The sequence below is a fragment of the Cicer arietinum genome, chromosome 6 (genome assembly GCF_000331145.2).
Source record: "Cicer arietinum cultivar CDC Frontier isolate Library 1 chromosome 6, Cicar.CDCFrontier_v2.0, whole genome shotgun sequence".
Classification (NCBI taxonomy): Eukaryota; Viridiplantae; Streptophyta; class Magnoliopsida; order Fabales; family Fabaceae; genus Cicer; species Cicer arietinum.
Window position 1 is genome coordinate 7,637,902 of NC_021165.2, and position 20,836 is coordinate 7,658,737.

General features: G+C 33.5%; 3 protein-coding genes across 4 annotated transcripts in view; 2 read left to right on the plus strand and 1 right to left on the minus strand.

Annotated features, from left to right (window-relative positions):
• Positions 1-4,321, minus strand: part of LOC101496229 (uncharacterized) — a 5,432-nt gene extending 1,111 nt beyond the window's left edge. The window contains exons 1-10 of the mRNA XM_073369709.1: positions 4,117-4,321; positions 3,999-4,027; positions 3,838-3,905; positions 3,249-3,314; positions 2,310-2,350; positions 1,980-2,116; positions 1,595-1,685; positions 1,189-1,260; positions 789-901; positions 3-42 (exon numbers count right to left, since the gene is read on the minus strand). Coding sequence (XP_073225810.1) covers positions 3-42; positions 789-901; positions 1,189-1,260; positions 1,595-1,685; positions 1,980-2,116; positions 2,310-2,350; positions 3,249-3,314; positions 3,838-3,905; positions 3,999-4,027; positions 4,117-4,196 — 737 coding nt within the window. The 5' untranslated portion in view covers positions 4,197-4,321. The remainder of the gene's footprint in view (positions 1-2; positions 43-788; positions 902-1,188; positions 1,261-1,594; positions 1,686-1,979; positions 2,117-2,309; positions 2,351-3,248; positions 3,315-3,837; positions 3,906-3,998; positions 4,028-4,116) is intronic.
• Positions 4,322-7,198: 2,877 nt separating this feature from the next.
• LOC101496556 (MICOS complex subunit MIC60, mitochondrial) lies at positions 7,199-16,223 on the plus strand. Of its 2 annotated transcripts, XM_004503985.4 has the most exons (12): positions 7,201-7,488; positions 7,742-7,805; positions 11,022-11,720; positions 11,936-12,076; positions 12,174-12,326; positions 12,429-12,506; positions 13,191-13,283; positions 13,381-13,500; positions 14,575-14,652; positions 14,802-14,981; positions 15,366-15,467; positions 15,680-16,223. In XM_004503985.4, exons 1-12 carry the CDS (start codon positions 7,478-7,480, stop codon positions 15,911-15,913), a joined length of 1,953 nt encoding a protein of 650 aa, XP_004504042.1. In that variant the 5' UTR covers positions 7,201-7,477; the 3' UTR covers positions 15,914-16,223. The 2 variants fall into 2 exon arrangements, with proteins under 2 accessions (XP_027191713.1, XP_004504042.1); XM_027335912.2 differs by lacking the exon at positions 14,575-14,652 and having other exon boundaries at positions 7,199-7,488.
• A 2,452-nt stretch (positions 16,224-18,675) lies between these two features.
• LOC101494820 (protein CELLULOSE SYNTHASE INTERACTIVE 1) overlaps positions 18,676-20,836 on the plus strand; it is a 10,673-nt gene continuing 8,512 nt past the window's right edge. Inside the window, exons 1-3 of the mRNA XM_073370253.1 lie at positions 18,676-18,763; positions 19,581-19,654; positions 20,042-20,834. Coding sequence (XP_073226354.1) covers positions 19,644-19,654; positions 20,042-20,834 — 804 coding nt within the window. The 5' untranslated portion in view covers positions 18,676-18,763; positions 19,581-19,643. The remainder of the gene's footprint in view (positions 18,764-19,580; positions 19,655-20,041; positions 20,835-20,836) is intronic.

A 20,836-nucleotide genomic window follows, 5' to 3' on the forward strand; every position in this document is an offset into this window, starting at 1 on the left:
CGGAAGAGTTTTGACTATTATCATCATTTTCATCCGCAGCTACTGCCATGCAACATGGGGGAAAAGCAAATTAGTTAAAATTCCAATATATTAGAGGTATTTATATGACTGTGATACAACAAAAAATCAGCACCCACAAAATATGCAACGGCAACCAAACTTTTTCACACTAAGATAAGATTGAAATGCACGGACTAAACAACTTCATACCAGAGCAACCAATATACAGTATACTTAACAAAAGTACTAGAAGCATAATTATGGCCTCATGTGCCCCTTTTGAAGAAGCAAGATATAAACATATTTGACAATTGCCTTAGAAAAGACGATAGTATGCGATACGCATACAGATCAAAAAGTTATGACTAGGGTTGATGTATATGCATCAGTGATATTCATTAGTTCTCCCAGTTGGATCAACAGATCAGTCATGATTTGCTAAATATGCAGAATTGCAGATACTTTGGTGTGTTTACTTTCAAACCCAAGTGGAAAGGTGAAACAGCAAGAAATAAAATTCAAATCACAATAACACAGGACACCCACCCCATTGCATAAGGATCCTGCTATTATGTGGCCTGGACTCTGGAGAGAGTCAGAAGTTACAAAGCCTTATCCTCATGAATATAGACAGTTTTCATGACAAGAACCCGGGAGCAGAACCAGGCCACATCACAAGGCAACAAGATTAATGTTGCGCCTAGAATTGACATCCTCTCTATTGGAGGTTAAATGGTTAATCAGTTATGGCCTTCGTCGTGTAAAATAAATATTACAACCAAACATACCTTTGCTATCAGTAGGAGCCCTTGGAATCTGACGTGCTTGTGATAGCCAATCATTTTGAACAGAAATAATCTCAGCACTGTTTTGGCAATTAGCGTAGGCCTTCAGTAATTCCCTGCATTGATAAGCCACGTGTAATGAATAATCAAATTCGGTGACTTACAGGTTAGTCACGGATCTCAAGGAAACAAAACAAACCCCTTGAAATTCACAGTGGTTTTACATAGAACCAAAATACTAGCCAGAGTTTGAACATACTATCATATTTTAACGTCAACATATCGTACTATAAATCTATGCCATGCATGTGCTTGAACATGTGCCCTCAAAATATCATAAGTGAAAATAACCTATATTGTAAAGTGAAAATGTAAAAAAAAAAAAAACAGAATCTTATCATACTTATTCAGAGACAAAAAAGCATGACCCCAGTTAAACTTGCCGAGCAACAGATTTGCTGTTTCTTCTTCTCCACTGCAAGATCATAGGAAAGAACTTCAATCAATAGTTTTCATTTCAATAACAAAGCATCTTAGAAGAATGGTTCAATGTATATGCTTCCAACTGCAAGGTCAATTATCAATTTAGTCAAACTTTTGTTCCGTTTAAAAACTAAACACATTGGTGACAGCATGATCTGTTCTGCACAGCACATTTCCAGCAATGGTAGTCTAGTAGCAAACCAGGTAACATGAAACATATGGGACACCAAATTTCAGTTGCAAATTTTGCAGCGAGTGAAATATAGGAACAAACTAGAACCAAAACCAAAGATATCATCCAGTCATAGATAATGCAATTTCGGTACCATATTATCAAAGCAGCAGATAAGGCCTCTACACAAGATAGCTGACATGGCCGACCATAATTTATTGGGTTCGCTGCTACAAGCCATGGCACTGCAATAAAAACAAATTATGAAAACAAACCATTACATTCCTTGTGATTGAAGCAACCCTAAACAGGGCACAAAATGATTAAAAGCATTGATGGTAGAAGAAATTTTTAAGCATGATGGTGCAACGCAATTGCCAGATGGTAGCGGCCAGCAGCCACTTACTACTCCGCTGGGATAGCGGCGCTATTTCTAGCTATAGACAACCTAGTCCTGCAATGCTGTATTTGAACAGAATATAATGAAATAAGCATGTAAAAAATTAAACATATTCTTGTCAGTGGATAAGTTCTCATACAGAGGCGAGGAGCAGCGCAGCGCAACTTAACAAAAGGCACGTCATCTAAGCGTGCCCATGAACAATCCACAACAGCCAATCCTTTATTCTGGACTACAGAGGAATCTTCTCTTGAGACACATTGCTTCCCAACAGGACTGTCAAAACAGAATTACAATAGATATTCATTATTCAGTGAACAAAGGAACTTGCAGAGTTGCAATATAGTATATATCTACTCAACAGTCAAAAGAGAATACATTGCTTCACAAGGTTAGCAACCTAGCACCCATTTGGCCTTAAAATTTCAATAAGGTAAGCAACAGAGAAATAATTTTTATGACCAAGTACCTTAAACAAATTCCCCCAAAACCATTAGTCACACGTAACTCCTGCACAAGATAGAACAGAATCAAAACTACTGACTTATTAAGCATCTTTCAATAGTGTAATTAGACCTTCATAGATTATAAAATCAACAACAAAGAGTAACAAACTACAGATTATTTCTGCTTACAGAGTATCAAAATTTTACCATAAATATCACTAGATATTTTGTCACAATAAATTGTATAGACAGCAAGCTATTACGTATATCTACAGATACTATGATATCTCTATGGACCAGGGCACCAAGTAATTACTAGACACCTGCTCATTCATATATTTAAGCAAAAGCTTCTCTTTCCATGCTGCCTTGCCCTTGCCCTTGCCCTCCAAAGTCAAAAGGCTTCCTCCATATAAAATATTTGAATTATTTCATCTTACAGATGTAGCCCATTTGGAACTGCCTCGTCATTTCTAAATTGTGATATGCTCTTCCCTTTTTACTATATTTTTTTTACGCTTTTAAAAAATCTCTTGTTCAGTATTGCATGTGTAGTTCAGAGGCCGTAGATGACTCTAGTGAAAGAACGTCAAACAGATACCAACTTGAGGCCTTTGACATCCAATGTAATCTTCCAATATCGTGCAACTAACTTTAACCAATGACTATATTGCTAGCCATAGCATTCAAACCCATTTTAATTTTTATCTATGAGTTAACAAATTTTATGGTGTCATTTATTTTATGTGCTAAAGCTTAAAGGAAAAGCGATAACCTAATCTTGTCTTGTCAATGATACTTTAACATCAAATTAACGCAGTTGCAAAGTATAAATAGGTACTTGTGCATTTAATAATCATATATTATATTCATAAATATATCAATGTGTGTGTGCACACACACACACCTTTTGAATTTAAAAAGTAATCAGTGAATGAAGAAAAAAGATAACAAATACTTGCTTTTAGAAAATGCAGTCTTGAAAGCTTGCGTCCAGTGCACTTTTTGGAATCGCATTGCCCAAAATCCTGAGTCAAGTCAACATCATGAGAACCAATCACATAAAAACACAGCTAAATGACATATAATATTAGATCCAAATTCAGTAGTGATATATACAGTAATAAGATTTAACATCTCTAAAACAAGCAATTCACTTTGATCATTGACGAATAAATCAAAATTGATATTCCACCATATTCTATGATTTGTTATACATGTAAACATAACATCAAAAGTGGTTTATTCATTAATGGTTGAGATTACATACTTAACCCTTAAAGTGAATTACTTACTTTATAGGAGATAAATTCACAGTATACAGAATTGAAGAAACTTCTGCAAACAGAGTCTTCTTATTTATAACTCTAATTAGTTAGTTAAAACTTAAAGATTGAATAACAATTTGATAAAAATAATGAAGTTAAAAAAGCAAAATCATGATATGACACAATCACACTCAAGTGTGTACTGTGCCGCCATCATTAAATTAAAATTAGTAAAACGGTTGTGTTGAATTGTATAGATATAGATATAGATATAGATACATACCCACATTGCAAGCTTTATTTGGGGTAGTGTGAGTTCTTCAGCTTCTTCATTATCGCCTTCACAAGTTTCTGCAGTTAAAAGCACGTCATGAACATGTTTAATTTGAAAATAAATAAATAAATAAATAAAATGAATGAATGAATTGAAGAGTGAATAAGAACCTTGAACGCATATTTGAGAATCGTTCTCTCTGAAAAAACATGAATAAAAGAATAAGAAAACACGCGTGAATAGGAAATCAAAATAGCGAAAACGAGTGGGCATTCGGTGAGAAATTACAGTGCGGATTGGTTTTGACGACTGGATTGAGCATGATGGTTGCGGTGATTTCTGAATCGGTGTTGGCGGTTATTGCCCATATTGTGAAATCGGTTCACTGTGACCGTATCTTGAGTTTTGTTAATGCTCCTCTTCTTTGCTTGCTGCTTTTTTAATGTCTAGGTTTTGATTTATTTGGTGTTCTCTCCCATGTTCCAGCGCAATAAGGACGGTTTGGTCATTATTTATATCTAGCCTCAAAATTAGACTTATAATTAGAAATAATCTACAAATATATTTTTAATTAAAAATATATGTTATTAATTATTTTAAAGCATTTATTTTTTATTAATTTGATATATTTTTTATCTTATTTAAAATTATTATTTTAAAATATTATTTATTAAAATTATATAAATTATCTTTAATTTCTAAAATTATTTATTTTCAATTATAATAAATAAAATATAAAAGTTAAACAATTATTATAATAATAAAGGTAAGATTATAAGAAAAAAGATAAGTTATGAATTTAAAATGACTTATCAAAAAATATTATAAAAACTCATAGATGACTACTTTAAACAAGTCTTATACACTGTGTTTGGCTGTGAACAGAAATAGAAAAGAGAAAAATAGGTGAGAGAGAGTGTAAGAACAAATAAATAGATGGAAAATTGAGTAGATTTGATATATTGTTCGATATAAAAAAAAGAAAATAAAAATAGGAAAGAGATAACTCTAATTAATTGACAAAAAAAAACTAAAAAATGTCTCATCTTTATAAAATACAAACAATATAATTTGTCAAAAAAAATTTAGTTAATTATTTAATTTTTTTGTTACAATAATTTTTTATATATTCTATTACAATTACTCAATTAAAGAGAAGGCGATGTTTTAAAAAATTTATTTAATTAAAGAAAAGGTAGGGTATTCCTTTGTAGTTATTTTTGTTTCAAAAAAATGCTTGTGATTTTGCAAGCCTTTGTTTCCTACTTAAAATTTCCTCAATAAAAAATGTCCATGACTTTAAGCCAAAAAAACACAAGATTTAAAATGGGTTTGCTGCAAATCCACATGAAACAAAAATAAAAATTGAAGCTTTGTATGCAATAAGATGGTGGAACCGAGCTAAAATGCATTGGCGGTGTAGCCACTGAAATGCTACGAAGAGTGACAATGATAAGGGTAGTACAGGAAACAATTAAAAAAGTTCAGCAGAGAAACGAAAAAACAATGGGATCTACAAAAAACTAATCTTTCTCCAACTTCTCTACAAACCAAACGATAGAAGTTTGACATCTCTCTCCCACTTCTCTCTTTCTCATTTCACCTAAAACAAATACAGTGATAGTGTATTTATTTACCTTGCTTTTTATAGTTTCAAAGTTTAGATATAAAGTGTAGGTAAGTACACTTTAAGTAAATTTTTAGTGAGAATTTATTTAAATACATTTTTATTATCACCGTAAGTTTCTTATAATTAGGACGAGACGAATTAATGTAATTTTATAAAAATAATAATGCATTATTTAAAAAACAATTACCAGGATTTATTGTGACTTTGCAAAATTTAATCAAAAATACATTTAGTAGGACTAAATTTGAATACTTTCGATTAATTAATCTTTTATTCTGAATTAAACTAATTAATCTTTAAGTAGTGACTAGTGATGTATCAACGTTAATTGATAATTGGCATACAAGCAGGGGCAAACACATGTTATGAGCTGGGGGGCCTGGGCCATGCAGCTTTTTAAAAAAAAAAAAACAATTATATGCTACTAGATTGTAAGTAATTAAACCATACGATATAAACTGCATTCTTCTTGGCATATGACATGACCATATAATGGGTTAACTTGAGAGCTTGGTAATGATTGTGCGGGCAATTTTAAGAGTAACTTTTATGAATAAATATCATTTAAGCTTTTTTTTTTTTTTTACTGAAAGTAACCATTTTAGTTTAGTAACTACCAAACAATATAATTGGTATCTTACAAAAAATTAAAAATAAAGAAAAGTGGTTATGTAACTAATTGATACGAATATTGTATATTTTTAATTAAAAGATTATTTAATTTTTGCAACTTAGAAATAGAGCAATCAATCAAATCTTATCAATTCATACATTATGTGTTTTAATAAATTATAATTAACATAGATAGTTGATGTAGATATGATTTTCTTTTTCTTTTTAAATAAATTTTTTAAATACAGTTGATCACTCAAAAATCTAATCCTAATTTCGCTTGAACACAAGTCTTATTAGTAAAGACAAACAAAAGTTAAAATCAAATTAATATGATCTAGGATTTCAAATTGAAAATCTCTCACTTGTATAAATATTCTGTGGCTGTCTTTTTCTCCTCTACATTCTAAATTTATATGCAAATAGAGATATGTTAATTTCTAAAGATTTTAGAGAAGGAAAAAAATAAAGAAGACAAACTCATATAAAACTATAATTAAGTGTGGGATATTATAAATTTGATGTTTTAATTGATATCAATGCCATTCTTTTTAATATTGTGCATAATTGCATGGAATACATTGAAGGTGGAAGTCAAATCTTTAACTTCTCTCATTTATTTATTTTCTTAAATGAAATGATAAATACTATTAAAAACTCACATGTATATGCAAAATCTTCAATCCAATATAGTATCAACATCTTGTGGAGTATTAAAATTTAAAGATTTTTAACTTCTCTTTAATTATCATTACTAGATAGTCACTCAATGTGATACATCATAATATCATTGACAAATAAAAGTTTTTTATCAATATTTTAATAAATCAGTCATTATTATAGATGATCAATATTTTGAGGGATTAAATTAATACAAATGTTTAATTTAAGGGATCAAACTGAATATTTAACCATTAATCACTTAAGTCTTGCTGGTGTGAGTAGAGGATATCTCAACCTTCCCACCTGTATATTTTTTGGGTTTGGGCCCATATGGGCCTTAGTAGTTTTTCAATACATTGAGGTAGTTCTCTTAAAAAACTATTCTTTTGTTATGCAAATTATATTATTTGCGTAACGACACATAATTTACGTAATCAATTTTTGGCCCCCGAAAGAAACTTTTTATAATTCTTATTCCTCCCCCACACACCACTAAAATCACAGAAACATCAATTTTGAGTTTTTGACGCTACGGTTGGCTTGTAGATTGTAGCAGACTCTGCGACACAACACAGCCACGGCAATCGGCAAAAGAAACTTCTTATTCACTTAACCGATTATTACAATTCCCGAATCCCGATCCACTTATCTATCTCAACCAACTACTTTCACTCTCAACTCTCTTTTTCTTTCTAGTTCAGTCTTTTCATCAAACACCTTGTCCCCAATCTCTCCGAAGCTACCATGTTCCGGAGGTATACACCTATCTAAACCAATACCGCACTTGCGTTTTTTTCTATTTTCATTTTCCTTTTCACGTTATGCATTTTTTTTGGCACTGCAAATTTATGCGTTTTTGTTGTGAGTTCGTGATGCCGACGAATCGAATATTTTCTCCCTCATTTCATTCTCATTGATTTCATAGCTGCTCTTTTTGATTTTCACTGTCTGAGAATTCAATGCGATCGCATTTTCGAGTTTGATGATGCCTTGTCGTTCTTATTGCAGGTCCATTTTGGAAATTTCATCTCGACAAACGTTTAGAAGTAACCCCAGACATTTTATAAATCAGGTGCCTAATTTCTACTCTTGATTTTTTTTTAATGCAATTGATGCAAATAGTGCGGAGTTTTATATGAAATAGTAGCAACTGATTCATTAATGGAACTTAATATCTTGTAATCAGAGCACTGGAATTGTTCATCTATATAAACAGTCTTTGCTTATTTATTTTAAATCATTTAGTACTCTTTTGTTATTAACACCGATCGGCATTAACCATGTATGGACCTGGGAGTTGGGATTGATTATTAGGTTAAATAGGACAACATTTGAACATAAGAAATATTAGTTCACTTTTATAAGCTTGTCATTTCCTCATTACTCTCCAGTACTTGCACTCTATTCATACAAAAACAACCAAAAAAGTGTGTATCATCCTCAATTCAATGGTTTTGCAACCCATCTTAATTTAGACACCAACAATTGAAAGTTAAAACCCTTCCATGTTTCTTCTGAAGTTCTTTTGTGCAATCACAGAATAGCAAATGGGCTAGAGGTTTAAATTTGAAGAATTGAAGGATTTCATTCAGGATGCATGGGGGAGTTCTAGCTTGGAAACAATAGGTTGCGGTTTAAGAATATTAGGATACTTTGAGCAGAACCAGTGATGATAGGATTTTGCACTTGATGGGTTTTTATGGTAGACCTATGAAGCAGATATATTAAATTAAATTATTATTAATGGTAGGAGTAGGACGAAGACACAAGTTCACACATCAAATTGAAATTATATGGAAGTTTTTCCACAATTCATACTACCATTTGTATAAACTACGCAAAATCTTAATATTTGTCATTTGAGTCAATACTGGTGATAGCTAGGGTAGACCAACTCAACAGGTGGTCTACCATGATCAGGTCTCAATCAGCAATTCTTTTAATATTTAGATGGTCTTTACTTTTTTTTAAATTTCTGGTGATTTATCCCTGAAAAACCTTTCCGCCTCCCCCCTCTTATCTGTACTTCTGTTCTGCCCATTCCTCCTCCACTGCTCTTTCTTTGAGAACTCACCACTACCACCTCATTGAGACAAGACTCTGGAGAAGTGGGATTTGGAAAAAAAATGACGAGATGAGGGATGGGGATTGGATTTTACTGAATCATGGAACAACCAAAACCCTTAACCTTGAAATGAAAGAGCTATGCCTATATACATTGATTCGAGTGTACCCACGAGGAATTTGAGCTTCTCCTATCACTGCTCCGCATCAAGGTTCCGCTCTCTGCATCTCTTCACCGTGAGAGCCAGTGACTAGGAGTAGGAATTTGAAGTTGCCTCTATTGCTAGAAATGTGTTGGAGATGCCTCCATCGAAAACTGGATGTCCATTTGCTGATGCGTATTTTCCTTAGCTTGTCCTTATTATATTCATTCTTTTAGAACACCGAATGAGATGGCTCTGGATTTCATGGGGAAGGCGACATTTGGTTTTAATTTTTTTCTATGAAGTCCTCTTTTGGAGTTACATACCTTGTCACTTTCTCCATTATAGGAATCCACTGCATATGATATTTGAATTCCCTTCGTGGTTGGGCAAATGTTACGCTTAGGTTTAGACATTAGAGTCATAGGTCATATCTTCCACCGTCAATCTCGTCTGATGCCTACCTATGTTGCAAATTTGGGATTGGGTTTGGGAAAACCATAAATTCAAAAATGTTCAAAGGCTTCCAAATAGTTAAAGAATTGCAGATTAGGACTGATTCACAATTGATCACCAATTGAGATGGTCCACTCTAGCAATTTCTGTCAATACTTGCTAATCTGTAAGCCCCTCAGAGAAAAAAATTGCATAATTTCTATTGTGACTTTCCAGTGAAAGAAATCCTAAGCAAACTTGTCTTAGAGTTAGTTGTTAGAACTAGCCATGTACAGGTCAATTACATCCAATTTTTATTCATATATTAAATGGTCACATCGATGCTGTTTCCAAGCTATGTCCTTGTCCATGTTTGAGTTGAAGAAATAATTTTTGAATTGTGCATGTACAAACAAGTGCCTACTAGTGTCTATGTGAGAGATGTGTACAATGCGGGGACAAGGTCCCAAAATGGTGACCATGCTTTACAGGGGTAGATGTAAGGATTAAGAAAGATTCAATTTGTAAAGGAATGAGTTTTGGGTGCTATATCCCTTTATATTCCCATCTCTATGCTAATCATAAAACTACACTTAGTGTGTGAATCTATCACACCATAAGGAAGGCATCATAGTGACAAACAAACACAGCTGATAATCCATTCCTTCTTTGATAGTTGAATGCATGAGCATGACTTAAATAAGCTGTGTCCTTGCCTCTGAATACGACTCTTTGTCCCTAAATATCACTTGAGCAGCTAAGCTTACTTATTGTTGAAGAAGGAAATTACTATAATGTCCAATGACTTTGTCACTACATGGTTGGAATTGGGAGTAATGTTAAAATCACTCATAAGAATATCCTCCACACATTATGTTTTCTGGGTAGTTGAATCGTGCTCAGCTGTAAAATCCATCTTTTTTCTCCACATAGTTTCCATATTCTTATCTTCTAAATCTAAATCTAGCACACTTGGTTTTTATCAGATTTTGGTCCATACTCAAATCTAGACAGTTATGCTACAAATTAGGAAAAGTACAATATCTAAAGCATGTAAGACTTGAGTAATTAGAAAAGAAAGAAATGCTTAGCACAAGTTGTTCAAAGTCCCTGATAATCTTAGAATATTTGAAGCAGGAAGAGTATTTTGTACTATTGTGACGGGACTTGTATCCTTGCCCCCTTGGTGCCATGTATGCTAATTATTACTGTGTTGCATGAAGTATCAAAGTATTTTATGCACTGAAATGAAGCATCTGCCTATACTTTTTATTTTTATTTTTTTATCTGTATGCTATACAACATTGTAGTAGCAACTCTGTTATTTATCTGCATATTTCACTTGTGTATAGCACAATGGTATGTGACTTCAAATACAGATATAATGCAACACTGGTGCTAGTATAGAGCTGCCGTCTCTCATTTTTTATTTTACGTATTTAATCATAAGAATGTAGGGCAGGAAGCTGTTAAATGTTAACGTTGAAACACTTGCTCTTGCTATACAAATGAATGTCTCTATTTTACTTATATTTGTGATAGAAACTACTTAGGTTGTGGATTTGGTAGTTCTCATTTCCAAACTCAGCTTCACATGTGACCCTTTTCTAATTTATTACCCTTCTTTTCTGCATTACATATTCCAGAAGATACCATCACATCTATTTTCGCGAAAGAAATCCTCAAATGCACCAAGACCAGGCCGTGCCTCAGGTCCTGGTTCTACAGGCAAGCCACCTGAGTCTGCTGGTTCTCAATCGAAGTTTTTAATTGGAAGTGCTGCTGTAAGTGCTGCTCTTCTGGCAGCTTACCAATTTGGTTTCTTAGATAAATATCTTGAGAAGGAGAAGCCTAGTGTTCCCCATGAAGCTCAGATAGATGGTACCACTGGAGATTTGAAGAGTGGACAACATTCACTAGACGAGTTAGTTTCACCCAGTAGTGAGAAATTTAACAATGAAAATCCTGCTGTAGAGCATGCAGAGCAGAAGGTTGATACCAGTCTTCCACAGCCAGAAATTGTAATAGAAGATTCAGGTGATCAACCGATTCCTATGCAAGACATTTCTGATATTGCTGAAGATCATAATGTTGGTTCCATAGAAAATCAGTTTCCTGAATCTCCTCAAAGTAGTCCAACATCTGATGATCCTAGTAAAGATTTTGTGGTGCAGCCTAATGGGATTGTTGGCATAAAAAGCACAGAAACAGATGTTTCTCTAAGACCGGAAGTGGGAGTTCAACATACATCCACATCTACACAGGACAATGCATTTCTAGATGAGAATGGAACTGAAAATATTCAACCGAAGCAACAGGAAATAGAGGAGAGAAGAGAGGTTCATGTGAGTTTGTCATGATATACATGTTAATCATTAATATCAACTGTGATCTTTTTGGTAATCATAATGGGTTAAATTTTATAACAGAATGCTAGCTTATCAAATTATTTAGTTATTCCCAGTGTTCATGAAGGATCTTTTTCCTTATTTTTTTCTTTCTAAATTGAATTTTGACATTTATTGATAATTAATATATTTCCTTTCTTACTCCACGGCAGAATGTAGTAGGTGAAGATACAGAACAACCACCCACCCTCCTTCAGGAATATCACTTAGGGAATAAGTCAGAAGGAAGCCCTTCTATTTATTTATATAGTCATGGCTTTCCTGAGAACAGTCATTTTCCTGACGAAAAAAAGGTTTCTTTATGATCCTGCTTTATTTTCCTGTTAACTTTTTAGTGATACATTCATTTGTGATTCTGATCATGCATGAAAGCTAACTTACTGAAATTAGACACATAGTGGTGCAATGGAGGACTTGGAAGATGGTTATGCATCTAAGGATGGAAAACTGGTTATTGATTTCCTTCAAGTCGTCCATGCTGCGGAGAAAAGGCAAGCTTATGAAGATGCACGTGCTTTTAATGAAGAGAAGAAGGTGTTGAAGGTTAGCTTACTCTATAATCTGTGCAAGTCGGCTAAGCATTTATATTTATTTATTTATTAGCTTTTATAATACTAATTTTTACTTCCAACTTTGTTGTGCTAGGAAAAATATGAAAAGAAGTTGAAAGATGCAGCTGCCAAAGAACTTATGCTTGCTGAAGAAGCTGCAATGTTGGACAAGGTAAAAAGGGTTTTATTTTCTTCCTTTTTATTCAATTTAAAATGATTTTTGTTTGTTCATTTTTGTCTGGAATACATGGATGAGAAATAACAAGATTATGAAAGACAAAGACAGAAGCTGCCTCATTCGAACAAATTATAATCTCTGTATATGGGAGTACGGCTTCGTTGTTCAATGTATATACATTTAGGAGATAAGAGAGAAAATTGAGAGGGACATTGTTCTAGACTTGAATCTGTTAAGTGTATTTTGTGAAAATGAGTTTTGTTACAGATACAAGAAGATATCAACTATATATAGCTGACTGGCCGACCCTTAACCTTCAAGCCTATATGAGTTTGGTTACAGCTGTCATTAACTAACTATTACACTACAATTAAGTATTACACTTCAAGTTTTTATTCTCATTATTTTATTCAATTGTAGTTACGTGGTCTTGATTGAGCATAGTAGTTCATATTGAAATTCAACATATGATTATATTTATTTGACTTGACAGCGGTCTCACAAAACATAAACAGAATCAAATTTGAACTCAGCCTGTCAAGTTTGTTTTGTAATTGTGAGGCTTGTTTACCTATCAAGTTGAGTGTTTTTTTGATATGTACTGTTTGCCTCTACAACGTTACTAAGGCTTGATCTTTCTTTTCTCTCTTTTTTTTTTTTTATCTCAATACTTTTCAGGAGCTAAAGAGAGAGAAGGCAAAAGCAGCTCTTGCTATTAAGTCACTTCAAGAAAAGATGGAAGAGAAATTAAAGATAGAACTTGAACAAAAGGTGAACATTTAGTTTATTGGTAGCACAAGTGTTGTTCGCCTCTCTCTGTATAGTATATAATATTTGTTAATGTCAATTGCATCATTCATAATTGCAGAAAATTGAAACAGAACTAAAGTTGAAGAAAACTCAGGAGTTAGCAAAGGCAGAGTTAAATGCAGCCATAGCAAATGAGAAGGCAGCCCAACTTGAAAAAATGTCTGAAGCAAATATTAATGTGAGTCTTCTGCTAGAATCAAGGATGGGTATAGATACACCCATATTAAATTTAGTCATAGCTGACTTCATTATGAGCAGGGATATGATTTTCAATAGGTAGCATTTAGAAGAATACAAAATTTCAGTAGTCATAATAGTTTTGTTGAGTAAAAAACATTCCGGAGCTACTTCTACTAAGGGCAACATTGTCATAAAGGTTCAAAATTTAGTGATTACTTATGAACTCATGCTAACAAATTCAGTTCAGTTATGGGCCTATGGCGTTAACTTTCTTATGCAACTTTTAGTAGATTACATTCAGTAAAACCTGCTTAGTAGGAAATTGCATTCTTGGTCATTTCATTACTTGAAGGAGTTTCTAAACAGAGAAATTTTTTTTTACCAATGTAGATTTTTGGTATAGTATATAACAAACTATCCTTCATTCTTAGCAAATTAGTGCTACATGCTCATTTACATGGTAGGTTCATCATGGAGGAATTTTTGTAAGAGTAATGAAGGTATAGAAATGGAGTTCCTTTATGTACCAGTTTGAAATTTGAATCTTTTCTGATTAGTGACAACTTTCTGTACATCCTAAAGACCAAAAGAATGTTAGTAAAAGTGTTTATACGCAATTTTCAGTACAACTGCACCAAGGCTGATGTGTTCACTTAATTAATTCACTTATTTTTGTATATGGACTTGTGTTGCTTTTTCAAAGTTCGGAACATGAATAATACGAATTTAAGTTTCCATGTGATTTTGCTGGATATGAACTAATTATTTTGTCAATGGAAAGTATTGTTTTCTTTCCATATTATGTTCTGTCAGACGACTATGGCATGGCTGACTTGAAACTATTGGAAAGTTTCTTGGTTATGCAAATATAAGCTTATAAGTAGTTGATCAAGGAATACTCATTAGAAAAGGCAAAACACTGGTAGACTTTTGATAGTTGCAAAGTTGACATCATACTTTAGCTAGTGAGGCTTTGTTGACTTTCTCTTAGTTATCAATATCTTTCGTATAGCATATATCAAAGTTGAAATTTGACATAGATTCAAAAATTTATTTCCCTCCAATTCTCTAGATAAATGCCTTGTGCATGGCATTTTATGCTCGATCTGAAGAAGCTCGTCAAAGTCATGCTGCTCAAAATTTTGCCTTGGTATCTCTTCTCCCTGTTTCTTCATGTTTTTATCTATCTTTCATCCATGGAGGAGCTTAACGATGAAATATGAGTTTGTAATATTTTATTAGTTTCCAGTCCTGCTTACCAATTACCAGTTTCTTGTTATTTGTGCATGAATCCTGCAGAGAGCACTTGCACTTGAAGATGCACTATCAAAAGGATTGCCAATTCAGACGGAAATAGAAAATTTGCAGTCTTATGGTGAAGGCATAGATAAAGAGTCAGTTCTGGATTTGGTGCTAGCATCCCTTCCTGAAGAGACAAGAAACAATGGCACTGACACACAACTGCAATTAAAGCAGAAGGCAAGTTGCGTTCCTGTCTGTGGTTGACTTCATGGGTTACTTGTTCTTATAAAATTGCCACATTTCTTTTTTCATTTGTTATATGCTAAACGTTGTATGCTCTGGATGCTTATAGCATGAATCTGGATCTCTTTAAATTGATTTCCTTACTTTTATCAATGGCCAGTCCTTTGGCTGTCTCCTATATTCAATAACGATCCTATCTTTTGAAGCTGCCTTATAAATTTATATAAAACATATGAATTGACCGCCAAAGAAATTAAGGGAATTATTGAACATTGTTTGCAATTTCCTGAAATGTAGTTGACTGTTACTACATTAATTCTAGGGTAGATTAGATTTCAATCTTTTGAATGTTTCTAATTTGTGTTTATTCTTTTGCAGTTTGATTTCTTAAAAGGTAATATACGACACTTCAACCTATTGCCACCAGGTGGGGGAGGTATATTGGCACATTCTTTGGCACGTGTAGCATCCTTGTTGAAGGTACGTGGATAAGTGACCAACATGGCATTTACATTGAAGTGTGTGCTTAATGGGAAAATAGAATTTGATGGGGCAATGAAATTGGTGCCCATTGAGACATAATTTGTGCTTTGATACACTTACTACCTTTATTTCTTTCCGGTGCTCTAACTCTCATTTTCACCTATATCAAATTCATCCTGAAGTACAAATTGTTACTCCATATTCTTCAGGTTAGGGAAGCTGACCAATCAGGTGATGGGATTGAATCTGTGATTAACAAAGTTGAGAGTTACTTGGCTGAAGGAAAACTTGCTGAAGCAGCAGATTTTCTAGAAGAAAGTGTCAGAGACACTCAAGCTGCAGAAATTGTAACAGGTTGGGTGAAGCAAGCAAGAAACAGGGCTATTTCTGAGCAGGCTGTTGTTTTTCTTCAATCCTATGCCAATTCCATTAGCCTTACATAATTATCAAATTTTGAATATTTACAAGGCCGTGTTGATTTAATACCTAAAGGTTGCTGAGATTATTTGGTTCCATCAAGGATACCAACGGAAATTGCCTTAATTATTGACCCACAAGAAAACAACTTAGCCCTTTTCTTTCATAGCACCTGAAATTAGTTGATTCTGTGATATCTGTATAAAACTCCACTGGCTTTGGGGTTTGGACCCAAGTGGTATCAGGCTCTGTATATTTTTTCTTTCAAGAATGATTAAAATGTTGCATTTCTTAGTATGAAAATTTCAATAATACGCCTCAGACGTCAAATGTCTATCAGTGCTCTCCATACAAATAATAGTTCAAGGTGGTTTCTTGAGGGATGATAATTAATGAGTTTTTCCACCTGCAAAATGTTAGATATGTTGCTTACATTCATTTTGCGCTTTAACAGTTTTCTATTTTAGGTTGGTTGGTTAGGTTTTGCTTTTGTGCTTGTCAAGTGTATTACCAAAATAACACCCTTGCTGATTGTCTTTCTTTCTTTAAAGGAAAACAGTATATAAAACGGAAACAGTGGTTGTTTGGTTTCTATCATTTTGTCATATCATAGACCCCTCCGAAAAAATTGTTTTTATAATAGTATCTCCAACACTCACAAGAGCAACGAGTCTACAATCCCAATCACTAGCGGTGACACATCAACTTCTGTTCTATAAGTTAGTATTTTCGGTAATGGAAAAAAAAAGGCCCTCTTCTTGAAGTAAAGCTTATTCTAGTGTTCTAATTCCACTGTGATTAATTAATTTAATAACATAAACCAAACAAGTAATTGGGGTTTTAGTGCTGAAATCAATTGATATATGGTAGAGTGTCCCAATCAACAGGGTAATGTTAACAGCAAAGCAAATGCTTACGAGGCGTAGCTGCAAATAACATGATACTTGATTTTATTGCATACTTATATCTAAATCAGTTGCTGATACAGCTTGTCCAAATCCAAATAATTCATGCTGTCATTTTATGTGCCAAAAGTCGAACTTACAATATTTTGCCATCAAGCCTCCCATTCTGTTGAGGCTTCGTTTACGAAAATCATAATCTATAATTCGAAATGTTTTATGGAAGATGATATTATATACCCACACTTAGACTAACCAAAATCTGTATAGAACAAAAGGATAAATTTTGTTAGTGGAGATAATCTTTTCGAAATTGCTGTCTAGTTAGTTAGGCTTGGTGCTAGTAATGAGCTCGGCTTCAAGCCCAAAACCTTGCGATCAATAATTAGAGTTTCGTTCCTAACTTTAGTTTAAGATCTATCTAGTTTATGATCTAGAATATGGCAATAGTCTTTTCATCTCAAACACAAGTTTATGTTACCACTCCTATTAGTGTTATTCTATCAATTTCTTAAAAGTAACAGGAGAACTTTATGTCTATGGTTTTGTGTGTGTAAAATCATACAAATACTTAAAATTGTCCGTTTCTTTTCATAAATGAAGGGAATTTCTACTCTCTATCAAAGATCAGTGATGTCTATTCATAAGAATAACTTAATATATTGGATTTGTCTGTTTTTATCATTTTTTTGTTTTATCTAGAACTAACATCTCCTAAAGTTTGTAAACTTAATCATTTATGTGCGTGTGATATCTATTATATATTTTATTAAGATTAGGTCAATACATATTCATTTCAATTAAACATGTCAGAGTCAAATAATATAATTAAAACAATAAGATTTAAGATACATTAACTCGCTTTTATTATATTTATTTTATAACATTATTTTAATTGAGAATTATTCTCTTAATATTTGCTTAATTTATTGTAGTTGATTTCCTTTTGTTTATAATTATAAGACCTCTTTTCACTTTTTTTTTCCCTTAACATAAAATTCAATATGTATTAATAAATTTTTATAAAAATATCTCTAATTAATTTATTATTTTGGAAAACATTCTCTCTCTCTTATTATAAATAATTATAAGACTAAATACGTAAAAGTAACATACCTTTTATAAATTTATTACTGCAATTATTTTTGTTGATACACATTAAATATGTTGGAGGGTTATAATAAAGGAAGGAGGGCCATATTTGTAAAAAAAATAAAATAAAATTGCATGAGTAGAGTGAATGTGAAGCCGACGCCAACCCGTGAGCTGATAAGCTCCGAGCTTCGACTTGGCAGTTGTCGGTGGACTAATCCACTTTCACTCACACTGTCAAAACTTCTTCCATGAAACATGAACATCAAAATTCTAATGGAAACGTAAGACACAATCAAAATACCCACAAAGTAAAAATAAAAAAAAGCAATAACAGATTTTTTAAAATAAAATAAAAAAGGTACAACTATATTTCTTTTTCTTCTTTCTCCTACCAAAGCCAAAGGGTCTTCTTTGGTCTCTCTCTCTCTATCTTCCACCAAATCCAACATTCATAGATGCATTTGCATTTTCAATCATTCAAGGTTTCATTCTCTTTTACCCTTTTCTAATTCCTCAGCTGCATTTCTTACTTCAACTACTGCTTTTATCATCATGCATTTAAATTTAAATCCATAACATTAGCATGTTAATGTTGCACATCAGTGTTGATCTGAGTTACTCTGGATCCAGTTATTGTTGTTGCATTTATGATTTGATTTTCAGTCTCAGATTGGTGATTTTCATTCTCTCATGTTTTAGCTTTATTTTGTGTGTGTTGAGTAGGTGGAAGCAGTAAACAGTGTCTCTTCAGTGTAGATCTGAAGAGGAGTGGTTTTCTTCAAGTTAAAAAGTGAAGAGAAGAAGAAGCCAAAGCTGGCTACCACACTTTCTTGGAGGCATGCTGCCAACAATGGCAGCAGCCATGCTGCCACTGATCTGGTATTTTCATAGATAGTTTTTTGTTTCTATTCATGTTTATGCCATGACCCATCACTTTAATCCACTCAAACATGATTTGAGGTTAGTAAAGCTTGAAACTTTAAAAGGGTTATGGTCAGTGTAAGCATGTAGTGATATCTATGGATCTTTGTCACAGTTAATTACATCTGGATATTTTCTGTTTAATTCAGATTGATTTCCTGTTGTACTTTATGTTAGACAATTGTAACCAAAGTGATTGGACTCAATGGTTAATGAGTTTCAGTTAAGGACGAATTGTTCAGAAAAATCTGAGTTTGAATCTTGGCTGAAACAATTATTGATCAGACTTTACTTACTTACCAACCGAATTCTGGATTACCAATGCCCCTTTTCCTTGAGATTCAGAGGTTTAAGACAAAAATAAGATGTTAGACAATGCTAGAATGTTTAAAGAAAATCTTAGATTTTTTAATTCATCAATCTAGTCCCCTCTTTCCTGCTATTTATCTTAAATTGTCCCTTAGAAACATATCTGTGACAGTTTTTCAGATTGAGATATGTACATTTATAAAAATGACAAGAAACATTTATTATAGGATAGCTGACATTATCAACTGAGCAGCCCACCTTGTGAGATGCAGGGCGGAAACATCTATTATAGAATAGAAGGCCTTATTAATTGAGCAACGTAACTTGTGGGATGCAGGGCAAAACTAGAAAAATTTAATTTTCTTGATTAGAAATATAATAATCAAGTTTATTATTTTTGTTTACATATTCAGGAATATCAAGACACATTGCTTAACATTCTCCACGTCTGTTCTTTTGTTTGTAGGAAAGGAACGGTGACGGGAAGGCTCAAGATTCAGAGCCCCCAACTCCCCATTCTACTCTGAAGATGGGATTGAGGTTGGTTTCAACTTCATGTTTACCTAGTTTTTGTTTTCATACAGGAGTAGTTTGCAAACTAATAAAATTGGTGGTGAAGTAATGCAATGAGCCTAGAATCAATACACGTAATTTCTTTTAGTTGATACATTTTGTGTATTAGTGTCTATTTGTCTGCTTGCATTGCAGCCAATTAAGATAAGAGTCTAACACATGTGGGGTACCTCTTGCATCAGTGTTTCTATCAAAAGTAAAATATTTTTTGTTAATTTTTTTTATATAATAGAAGATAAGGTTGTTTTGGTGTATCTATATATGAATTAAGAATGGTCTAAATTTAATGCTTTAATTTATGGACTATGGATACAAAATTTTGGCATCTTACATTTTAACTGGTTTTTATTGCAGAGATCGTAATAGCAGCATGGAGGATCCAGATGGGACATTAGCTAGTGTTGCTCAATGCATTGAGCAGCTGCGCCAGAGCTCATCTTCTGTGCACGAGAAAGAGTATTCCTTAAGGCAGTTATTGGATCTTATAGATATGCGTGAAAATGCATTTAGTGCTGTTGGATCTCACTCTCAAGCAGTTCCAGTGCTTGTTTCCCTTCTCCGGTCAGGTTCGTTGAATGTGAAGATACAGGCAGCAACTGTCTTGGGCTCACTTTGTAAAGAAAATGAACTGAGGGTGAAAGTCTTGCTTGGAGGATGCATTCCTCCATTGCTTGGTCTACTAAAGTCCAGTTCTACTGAAGGCCAAATTGCTGCTGCAAAGACTATATATGCTGTCTCTCAAGGTGGCGTGAAAGATCATGTTGGATCGAAAATATTTTCCACCGAAGGAGTAGTGCCAGTGCTTTGGGAGCAGTTGAATACTGGCCTGAAAACCGGAAATACAGTTGAAAGTTTACTGACGGGAACATTGAAAAATCTCTCTAGCAATGCCGAGGGATTCTGGAATTCAACAATTCAAGCTGGAGGAGTGGACATATTACTGAAGTTATTGGCGATGGGACAGCCTAGCACTTTAGCCAATGTTTGCTTTTTACTTGCTTCTGTAATGATGGAGGATGCATCTGTTTGTTCGAAGGTATTGTCCGCAGAGGTCACTAAACAACTCCTGAAACTATTAGGCCCTGGTAACGATGACCTCGTTAGAGCTGAATCAGCTGGTGCTCTTAAATCTCTGTCTGGCCAGTGCAA